Source organism: Acyrthosiphon pisum, chromosome A2 (assembly GCF_005508785.2).
Source record: "Acyrthosiphon pisum isolate AL4f chromosome A2, pea_aphid_22Mar2018_4r6ur, whole genome shotgun sequence".
Classification (NCBI taxonomy): domain Eukaryota; kingdom Metazoa; phylum Arthropoda; class Insecta; order Hemiptera; family Aphididae; genus Acyrthosiphon; species Acyrthosiphon pisum.
In genome coordinates this window covers 69877548-69889838 of record NC_042495.1, presented here as the reverse complement: position 1 = coordinate 69889838, position 12291 = coordinate 69877548, and the positions used below count along the sequence as shown (strand labels likewise).

Below are 12291 nucleotides of genomic sequence, written 5' to 3'. Positions count from 1 at the left end.
AATAGTGTATGTTAAAAAATAAGCCGCATCCCTCTCCGTAAGAAATTCATTTGACCGCCACTGGTACCGCAAATTGGCCAAGAATTCCGGATTATGTATAACTCAGTTTTTAATTTACGTAAAATATAGAGTAACAAATTATTGTTAAAGATCTTTACATCTTCTGAACAGCCTAAACGTTTTAGTGTGCTGTAAAATAAATTATTGTTATTGTAAGTGTTAACTAAACATTTCGTCACTCGGATAACGGGAATAAATAAAAAAAACACGATTTATTGGCAAATAGAGCAAAAAAGTTAATTATGTATGTATATTTTTTATTCAAGAACTGTACAAATCAGAAGTCTAATCAGCTGGTTAATAGCAGACACACCGCTTTTTCGGGCACTTTGCTCCATAGACAATACATTGGTCCTGGCAGTATTCATCAGCACCGGGTAATCCTTTTATTTCTCCGATTCCAGTGCATTGTTCTCTGAAAATATAACAAACCGATATTTAATTGGCTCAATTATTTTTAAAATAAATGACACGTTGTGCCATAGTTTGAAACTCACGGACAAGTGCAGAATTCTTCGGGGCAGTTTGACGGAAAGTTTACACAATTGTTTTCACACCATTTGTCCATGCCGGGAACAATACGATACTTTTGTGTTGCAACACATACTTGGGCCCTAAATTAAAAGTAAACATTTATATAATATACAGTGAATAAACATAATATCTACCCTGTTTATTTGCGAAGATGAAATTTGTTTGAATAAAATCAAAATAATTCTTTGTTATCTTACAAGTCGGTTATAATAAAAAATAAATAAATAAATGTGTAGTGTCCTTAATGTACAATGGATTTGGTTGAAAATAGGTTAGTCTGTGCAAAATGAAAAATATAAAATATAATGTAGAAAGGTTTTCATTGTTGAGTAAAATATTGAAATTTAAAAATGATATTGAATGAATACCAAAAAAAATTACTACGAACATTATGATAGATAGAATACTACTAAAAATAAACATTTAAATAAATATTATAAATAATTTTGTTTTGTTCGGTGTTTCCGATTTGTTTTACTATAGTGTACATTATAAACAACACCTACAGTAGGTACCTATACTATGATATAGAGCAGTTGATAATTTATACTCGTATATTCAAGTATAATATGTAATTAATATTGTATCTCTAGGTTTTTATTTTCGCATAAAATGGGTCAAGGGATAATATCGTAAATATTTTCATTTTGTTTGTAGAGACAGTTCTCAATAGCATTATTATGTTTTGTGATCAAAAAAGATAATAATAATATATTGTCTTTACTCTGTAACCACTTAAAATGCTTTTGTGTGTAATAACTAATAAGTCGGGTCGACTTAACTTAATATTTTCAAATTTCATAGGGTCTAACTGCTTAAGTTCATATACACTTACTTACTGAGAATTGTAACAAATCCAATTTTTAACAAACAAATGTTGAAACGTTTAAGTTCCTTTTGGAGATAAGAAAATTATATTATAAATATTGTTATTATTATAATGATGTTCTTTATAGCTAAAATATAAAAATATATACATTGATTGGTTTTCTTGCTGTTTGGTTCAAATCAAATTTATATAACGCGGAGTATTATATGAAAAACTATTTAAATCGTTCAGTTCTGACAAAATGTATAAAAGTATGCAAAACATTTTTTATCAATAATATTCAAACAATTGTACATGAATATCAAATCAAAAAAATTATTATTATTATTATTGTTGCATAGTTATACAAAAACTGAAGGATTTAAATTGGAATATAAATTAAAACTTTTTAATGTTTAACCAAATTCTGAAATACATTAAATAATCTTGTTTTTATCAGAGATATTTTTAAAAAAACAATAATGTAATATCATTGATTATAAATACTAGTATTAATCATAAATCATAATCAATGGCAATATTATACGAGAACTACTAAATTGACATTTTAGCAGGTGTGTTAATATTGTTAATGCTTCACCACGAAAATAAAATTGAGTAAACACGAATAATGTGATTACGTGTATATGAATTGTGTAATGTAATTGTTCTCGGTTATATATTTTATTTCATTTTTATAAAAGAAATCATAAAAAAAATTCAAGAGCATTTTACGCTTTATTATAGGTACTCGATTAAGGCCAATTGATATCCATTAATAATTAAAAATGTAATTGTTTTTATTATGACATGGAAATATGGAATTGTATTTTTCAGAAACTTGTTCTGAAAATAAAACCAATAAATCACCAGAAGGCCATATTAGTTAATACTGACTTTATTATAAGTTTAAAAAACTTTTGAATAGCATTCATTTCCATAGTATTAAAAAAGTTTCCGGCATTAACAATTTACCTGAGTCTCGAGTCACTAACAAAAATGAATTATTATTCGTTAAAATATGATTTTATTTATTTATGCATATTTTTATGTATTGTAAACTTTATTAAGACCAACAAAAGTGGAGAAACTCTGAATATATTAAAATACAGTCATGTATTCTTAGCATTTGTAAGTTGACATTTTGAATTATCTTTGCGTACTTTTAAAACATTTTACTCTGAATTATTACTTTAACTTTTTACCTACTAAATAAATATTTCTAAGTTGATTATTTAGAAATGGTGTATGTAACATTGTTAGTTTTTCATTTTAACTGATTCATAATTAATTCGTACATTTAGAAGAAAAATAATTTTTGTACCGAGCTTATAACAATTTGTTTTACTAGTACCTTGTACCTATATTACTTTAATAATAATGAAACATACGATATAATTCAGTAAATTGGCGAAGAATTACAAAGAATATGATCGTAAAAAGAATGATGCAAAAAAATTAATGTTACGAATAGGTAAATAAATTTAAAAAAATAATTATTAATTAGTAAAACTTTTATTAATAATTCTAAAATTAAATTATTATTCATCATAAACGATTTTAAACATTTATTTCGTTCTTATTTTCACAGAATTAAATATTGATTATCTATGAAACGACAAATCAATTATTCTTTTATTTTAATAAAATGTACTGTGCCTTTGTCATATTATACGTAGGTACTATATGCATATAATATTTTCTACGGCTGAGTAAGTGCCTATGTAAAACATTTTAAAATTTAAATAAAAACAAACATAATACATATTTTCTTTTAGTATACAATACTTTGAAAATATGTTTGAATAATAAATCATACAGTTAATTTAAAATTAATATTTAATGAAGAATGGTTTACATTTTTAATAATTGTATAAAAAGAAAATCCAACTCCATTTTGTAAAATGGTTTATTATTAATGATTCTATTAAAATAAATATTTTCGAATTGCAACTTAGTGAAAATATATAGCTGCTACTGAAAGCTGGAAAGTGACAAATATATTAATATATATAACCACAAAAAGCTTTTACAGAGTGGAAACTTATAATTTGAGCCACTGTTTTCACTCGTACATGAAATTAATTAAATATAAAGTAATTTCCTACTTAAATTTTGAAACTTTCCTTTGAAAATGTTTGTAAATGAAAAATTTAAATGAGTTTTATTAAATTTTAATAATTTATAAGACATGTTTAAGTATTTTATAATTAATATTGATGCAATTAAAGGCGTACATAGGTATTTTTAAATTAAAAAAGGGAAAAAATGTTTATACAATTATTTCTATCTGTTTCAGTTGAATAAAATGGGGTTATTCCTATCGACTATGGATCCCATATTTCATTGGAATATAAATATTATTATATTATTAAAATAAATAGAAATACTTTGGATGTATGTACAACTATTATACGAATGTATAGTTTGTGCCGTATCGATTTTCAAAAGAAAAATTCTTTAAACAGCATTTGTTTATATTTTACACTTGACAGTACAAAACGAAAAGCTATAAAATTACATTTTTGTTATATTTAACAACATTAATAATACCATCGAAATGTCAACGCTCGCGTATGATAATAAAATTATGAACGTCGTCATCGTCCGTAGATAATCACGACCGTAGATACTATTACATAGAACTGGGACGCGTGAACAAAATTAACGATTTCGAAAAATAACAACTGACTTATTATTATTTCGTGCCTTATACAGATTGCATCAGCGTGATGAAGAAAAACAGATATTATTATAACATATATGGTATAAACTATAAGACATTAGGTAGGGATTAAGATCCACAAATCGATACACGACCGTTCCTAGACATACCCTACTCCTGCAGTGTATCTTCCAGTTGTGTTTTGACGCGTCAGACACTTGGACGAGTGAAATGTTAAACACTAGCAACCAGTAATACAAATTGGAAACGACAACCCCCACTGGCACTGCCAACGAAAATGTCACAGAAGTCGATAATGTCTTGGCCAACATTGTTTTAGCTACACACAATAACGCCATGAAAAAATAAAACTAATGGCAAATACGTCGTATTCTATAACTATCATAACACCCCTCCGACTTGCCGTAAACCGTATTCTCAATAAACCTAAACACATGACGTGTTCTCAAAAGTTAATTAAGTCAATATTCTTGGAATTTTTACTGTCAATCAAAACCTTCCCCTTGCAATAAATTGTATATAGCACCGATACCCTGAATGCGGTGGGTCACAATAATATTATTGTCCGTGTTTTTGCGTGTGTGTGTGTGTGTGTGTGTGTGTGTGTGTGTGTGTGTGTGTGTGTGTGTGTGCATGTGTGTGCGTGGAGCGTAAAAGAGGAAAAGGCGCATTCGACAAATCGACGGCGGCACGCGCGCGGGACGTACTTGACCACAAGTGGGTAATAAATCTGCGGCGCTATCATCAAGTCGTCGCCCCGGAGAGCCGAACTGTAGTAGTGCTGCTGTGGCCTGTTGTGTATGAACTGCGGTGGTAGACCCGACGTGCTGGTCACGATTTTGACGTCCGCACAGTTCCGGAACGTTTCCGGTAGCCCACAGCCCAGTCCTTCCGTCCCGTTGTCGCATTTTCCCCACATGTTACCTGTGAACAAAAGCTTTACGATTACGACGACCGCCGAGACACCACTGTCTAGCTTACACAATATTATACATTTAAAAACGTACATCAAACGGTTTAAAAACAATGACATCCGATGAGGTTTGAATGCTGCAGCTATAATCAGAGAGTATACTCTTAACGTTATAACGTTAAATAATTATTATACTATTACTCCACAGTGGCACACTTCCCAGAGGTGAGGGGTGGTTCGAACATTAATTTTTAGATGATAATAATTGTCATAATGTAGAGAGTTTGAAATTTTCATTTTTGAGGGGTGAGGGATCACAATATTTTCATAATGACCCTTCTGACAAAAATATTGCATGTATACCACTGCCCGCTGGTCATAACATTGTTTTATATTTTATCGTCTATACGCAGTGTATACATAGCTACAATAACAAATATATAATAGTATAATAATATAATAATAATAGCTAGTCAAGTCCGATGAGAGTAGGTACTAAAGGAAATATTATATTTTCAATCGAAATCAATTAAGTAGGTATATCATAGTTAGAAATTAAAATATGCATCGTGTGGAACTCAAATATAAATAAACCTTCAATTTTATATAAGTATTGATAAACAATTTATATTCCTACTAGCTGATCCCGTGCACTTCGTTACCCGTTAAATTTACAAACTGTATATGACTCAAACATTGTTCAACGCGTTATTTAATATTCGGTGTGTGATGTTCTAGATTTATCTTAACTTTTCTGTTGCCCGGGATAAAAATTCTGATTCACAGCAGTAGGTACATTATCAGGTAGGCAATCTATCTGCGGTAGATCGCGGACCCCGTGCTGTTTGTACGTAAGTGTATGATTTAACTCTAAAATATCAAAGTTATACCAAGTTTATCGTTTTTACTTAATTCCACCTACGATGGATTAATATAATCAATTAATACAAAAACCTAACCTATCCGTACTAAAATCCGATGAGTAAAAAAACCAAATTTAACCCTTTTTAAATTAGCCTATCTTCTCCCCAGTGGTCTAATCTACCCACAAACATTCATTTATATATACCACATAGAGTGTATGTTGCTACGTGTCAACGATACACTACTGTGTGATTAATATTGTGCACTTAAGAGGCCATAACTCCGGAATTACTTATAGCACAGCATACAAACTTAGATAATAGCCGATTCTCAAACATATATATTGATAAAAATAATAATACTAATCAACAAACATGCCCGATTAACCAATAGCAACCAATATATAATACACTATTATTTTTTATATATATAACCAATAGCAACCATTTATAAACAAATATTTCTATCGTAAATAATAATATTTTTTTTTTTTTTCTGGACAACCCTTATCACTTAGAGGTATGAAAAATAGATGTTGGCTGATTCTCATACTTACTGAATATGCATAAAAAATTTCATAAAAATCGGTCAAGCCGTTTCGGAGGAGTATCGAGACGAACATTGTGACACGAGCATTTTTTAAATAAGATTTATTTAACGTGTTATCACCACGTACTTAGGTAGGTATATATTACTATACTTTTTATAATAATATTATTTCTTTGAATCTAAAATGTTGATTACATCAAAATGTGTACACTTTAGTGTACACAGTCGTAATAATTACGAATACAAAGTTTTTGGTGCATTGAATATTATTTTACTGTTGTGTAGCAACGATTTAAATTCGTTAAGATTAAGATTAAGATTAATATAAATATAATGTGATATAATATGTATACTTTAACGGACTAAAACGTTGACTACGTTGTAATACAGAATATGTTACAAAAATTTAATTTAAATACATACATATCAATTTGGTATTAATAGGTACTTATCAAGTTATGGGTCCTAACAATTTGGACACTTCAATTATTTTACGATCATATTATTATCTGATACATAGATAAAGGCTCGAGTATTGAGGATTTCAATATGTTACACAAACCAGAAAAAGTAACAAGATAGGTAAGCACTACGTGATGTGCATTATTATTTATTGCACAGTTATTTTTAAAGAAAACATTGAATTTTGTCTTATGAATAATTATAATGATCACTAAGGGCCGTTCTTACAATGTCCGGTAAAGTGTCGGTTAACTTTAACCGGACATTATAAGAACGGCCCTAAAAGGGATAAATAATTAATTATTATTATTATTATTATTTTTTTAATTAAATAAAATTAAAAATAAAAACTATTGGTAATATTATTCCATTAAAAAACACCCTCGGCATTGGTGTGGCCAAATTGTCTACCCAATACCCCGTGTTACCATAATATTCTTTTGTGTATTAATTTAGTTTTGTTCCTAGTATATATATTGTTTATACTACAATATTGTCTTTATTTTTATAACGTTTTGACAAAATGTTTTTAAAGTTAATTTACAGTGTTTTAATAACACATTACCATAATTGTAAAATACACGGAATATATGAGTACATACACATTCACACGACGATGGTGTACCTAGATTTACCATCCTCAATGATGTAATCATATTTATTTCATTGAAGTACATCAAAGTCCGAGTTTGAATAAATTATTATATTGATATACGTACTTATTACTTTAACGGTGTATAAATCTTTTTTTTACTAGATCAATTATTTTTATGCATGCGTTATTCACTTATTCATGAAACATAATAATTCCTATCAGATAAAATATTCTTATTAACTAAATTGTTTCGAATCGTATTTGAATTTTAAAAATCAATTACACTTCAATTCATAAATAATTAATTTACAATCCAATAAAAAATCATTATGATAATATAGTCGAGTAGGTATTTTAAATTTTTCGAGAATATATTTAATTTTCCAAGAATAAATTACCATGAAATAATTTTATGTCAGCTATATATTTAGTATATTTAGTATTTTAATATATTTCAATTTTATTTCCGGAAATTGATTTATTACAACAATTGCAAGTTTTATTTGTACAAAAAAAAAAGATAATTTGAAAATAACAATACATCTGCATAAACTTGATTTTAAAACTTAAGTATGAGACGAGACATTTTATATTTTATGCTCATTAGCAAACTTGGATTTTCTTTAAAGTGATATAAATATTTTTATACAACAAATGTATTGAATAATTCTGTGTACTCAGTTATAGATAATAGATAAAATAATTTATGTGGATACAAGTTGCATTAATTCAAAAAATAAGTTCATAAACGTGCTATAAATATTTTTAGAGAAAATATTATTGAAGTATACGTCAAAGTTGTGACCTGGAATTATGTACACAGTTGTAATAATCAAGAAAAAATAAATTTGTTTGTAAACTTAAAATAGTAACTCAAAAACTGTTTACTTTTATTTTTAAATAAGTAAAAAAAAGTTTTTGAATAATTTAAGTTTGTCTGGTTATCAAGATTATTTACTTAAACCGCATGTGCAGTACATACTAATATTATATTATTCTTATAGCTTCTTTTGTAAAAGTTGTCAAACGTGAATATATTTTTAGTACCTTTGCAATAGAACACCAAATTAGAATTTTTTTATCATCGTCATTGAATTAACTATACATCCATATATGGTATGTCCAATAAAAGCAATTAATTTAACAAATATTAACCTAGATAATCGTAGTCCGTAGAAACTAAAATCGTGAAGATTATTTCAATTACAGCTTTTATATACAATTTATACACACTTGTAAATTTAGTATTTACTTAATCTTAAGAACATAATATATAAAATAAATTAGTTTAATAAAAACAAAAGCATAACTAATAAAGCATAATATAATTGAGCGTCATTAAATTTTAAAATTCTTATTTCTTAAGCTGGTACAGACTTAATTAAACTTTTTATCACGAAAAGATAATTCATATTGATTTTCCACAAAATCATCAGAAACTTACAAATTTACGGTTGGTTATAATTTAATTTTGAAATACTTACAAGTCATTGTAACAATGATAACTTATTCTAGTAAATGTTTAAAAGTATAATCAATTTTTAAAATAATTATTTTTTATATTCTACGATAAATAATTAAATATAAAAAATAATGTTTAAAATATATCAAATGTTGTCAACATTTTAACTTTAAATATTTATAAAAAAACTTGTACTTTGTCTTGTAGTTTTAATATTTTTAAATACCTAACCATAAAAAAGAAAATTCAAACATTTCGAATGTCTATAGTTTAAAACAAATCTACATAATATTTTGAAAATTTCGTGGAATATAGAAAATGATAATTCAAATAATGGCGACATGTTTTATGTTCCTACCAATAATATTTTTTGAATTACAACTAAAAAAGAAAAATAATTTTAGGATAAATCGTTAAATTTGATAATGCAATTCGTCAAAATATAATGTTAAAATTCTCATAAAAAATGAACTTGTCTTAACCCTTGATTTGTTATTTAATTTCAGTAAGAACTACCTATTAGAAATCTTGTATTATAATTTCGGGATTTTGACAAGGAAAAATAAATTCTTTTTATCATAAATTATCAAAAACTAAAAACATCTATAATTGGTCGAAAACAGCTACAATATTTTAAAATTATATTTAGAAAATACTTAGTGATTGGTAAAAATGTCTGAGATTATTCAATTTTGAATAATTACAACTATAAAAACAAATTCATATTATCTAAAGTATCTAGTAATTTATATAAATAAGAGAAATAGATAGTTAAATTCTACACATTATATTATTATGATAAAACTTTAATATTTCCTACAGAATATACCTAAGTAGGAAATGTTATTGGTTTTAGTCTAAAATAACGAGCCATAATAAATCACAGAAACACGCTACAAGTGATTACAATGAAAAAATAAATTATTGACTAACATAATACAACTTATTATATTATATTATTATATTATTATATTATTATATTCATATTTCGCACTCACCCGTATAATAAGTCCATTGAAGAACACATTGGGAGCACGTGAGATAAGGTGGTAACCTCACCCTGTACTTGAAAATATCTTTCTTCTTTGAATTTTCTGGGATGATATATCGGACCTGCCGTGTGCCAGATATGTACAACGGAAACCTCAAGAAAACAAGAAAATATAAAATTACAATAATACATTTTTTTTACTAATTTTTTATAATTTGTAAATATTTTACTTTGAATGTTACGAGTGAGTATACATAGAACATAAAATATAATATAAATCGTCTTTTACTGGTAATAAATAAAAAATATTAAATCATATTAAATCAAATTGATAATATCGTGCCCAACTGATGAACGCCTTATATAATTATGGTTAGATGATTCATGAAACTCTAACGCACATTTATTTGCTTACCTCTCTATACAAGACTGTGTAGCTTCGTATTTAGGATTATTATTTGGGCAGAGGTGCATTTCGAATCTTCCTTTGTGGTTGGCAGTTAATTCAATTTCAACATCAATCGTCTGAAATCCAATAAACCATTTATTATTTTTACTATAATATGAAAATGAAAAGTAATTTAATTTTATATTAGTTTTTTTGTGACGTAACATCAAACATTAATTTATTATATTTTGAAACTAAGTTTCACATAACTTTTCTACATTGCCACTACTAAAAATAATTTTTTATAGTGTTTTCTACAGAAGTTTATATTATAAAATAATATAAATTATAGAGATATTATTTTAAGTTGAGTCATCTGACAAACATAAACATGATTCATAATAATTTCCTATGAATACAATACTTAAATATATTGAATTTAGGAAAAAGATAACGAAAAGACTATAAGAGCTATAATTAATTAATGTCTTAAAGATTTATTTTAGATTATATAGTCAAATCTTCAATAATCAAGTTTATATATGTTAGTTTTTGTCTTAAATAAAATTTCAAATTTATTAAATATTTATCCCGAATTACACGTAATTTTTTTCATGATTCTTCATTATATATTATGATGATTAATTATTATATTAATAATAAAATATAATATATTGATATGATATATCATCTGTATCATAATTAAAATAATAAGAAAAAAGATAAATATATAATAATACTAAAATAAAATATAAATTACAAGTGTTGTACTTATTGTGTATCTACTACTACTCAAGTATTTATAAATGACTGAGAAAATTTATTTTTATAGCGTTGAAGTACCTATATGACGCATTACGGAAGGTGATTAAATAAATCCATCATGTTTTAATTTAGAATGCCAATATTGGCAAATTTCAATTGTTTTCATATTATTTACATACAAATTTAATTTATAATAAATTAGAAATATTATTAGTTTTTGTAATAATTAAAACCAAACATTAAATACTTAATATAAAAGCGATTTTTCATTAAAAAAAAAATAATAATTATGTAAAAATCATTGTTTTCCAAAGGCTACAAGTAACTTTTGACGACTATTATTTTTTTAGGAAGTACCTTATAAAAATTATAATCGATATTAAAATTTAAAAAAAGTGATTTTACATAGTTAAAATATTAATCTAATATTATTTTCTCAAAAAATTAATAACTATGTAACTTATAAACATTTTTTTAGTTTATTAGTTTTTACATTTCTATAAAGAGAAAATACCGAATCATATAATAATTAATATTCGTTGATATTTTTTATTGGAAACAACACATAACTGTCTAAATGGATTTATTGTCATAAATGTTTGTTTCTAGATATAAGTTAAAATATTACAATTTTTATTTTGTAGTGTACAATTTGAGTAATAATATGATCAGGTCATAACCAATAAATAATGTTTTAACAATCCTACGGAATTAAACAAGAAAAGTTTATTTTACTTATAGAAATGTTAAAACTTTGTGACCTACTTTATATAATATGGTACGTTTATTATCAGTTTAAAAATTGTAATATTTTAAGTTTATTAGTAAACCAATGTAATTAAAAATAAACGTATTATTTATTTAAGCTACATAAAGAGCTAAATTTATGAACAGCTAAAACAAACTTAAATTACTTTTTAGAAGCAAATCCAATTTTCGTTTTAATTAAAGTATACTGTGTGTATAAACATTAGTACATTTTAGCATTTTATGATCATCGAATTTATTTAAAAATCAAATTTATTCTGTATTCTGTGATGTCATTGTCATGAATTTTAAAAATTGTGCCTTTGTTGAACCATAATTATTATTGTATTAACCATGCAATTTCGATGGTCCTAATTCGTATTAGGTAACTGGAATTTTGACGATTTACAAAAAGCTTTAGCTCCTTAGAGGATTTCAATTCTAAATGACATACTAAGCAAAACTTT

At 25.9% G+C, this 12291-nt stretch overlaps 1 protein-coding gene across 2 annotated transcripts in view; it reads right to left on the bottom strand.

Moving 5' to 3' along the window:
* Positions 1-271: 271 nt before the first annotated feature.
* The window catches only part of LOC100162050, a 33869-nt gene continuing 21849 nt past the window's right edge, over positions 272-12291 (bottom strand). For both annotated transcript variants that reach the window (XM_016805144.2, XM_016805145.2), the window contains exons 5-9: positions 10340-10449; positions 9932-10077; positions 4796-5012; positions 558-674; positions 272-475 (exon numbers count right to left, since the gene is read on the bottom strand). In XM_016805144.2, coding sequence (XP_016660633.1) covers positions 358-475; positions 558-674; positions 4796-5012; positions 9932-10077; positions 10340-10449 — 708 coding nt within the window. In that variant the 3' untranslated portion in view covers positions 272-357. The remainder of the gene's footprint in view (positions 476-557; positions 675-4795; positions 5013-9931; positions 10078-10339; positions 10450-12291) is intronic.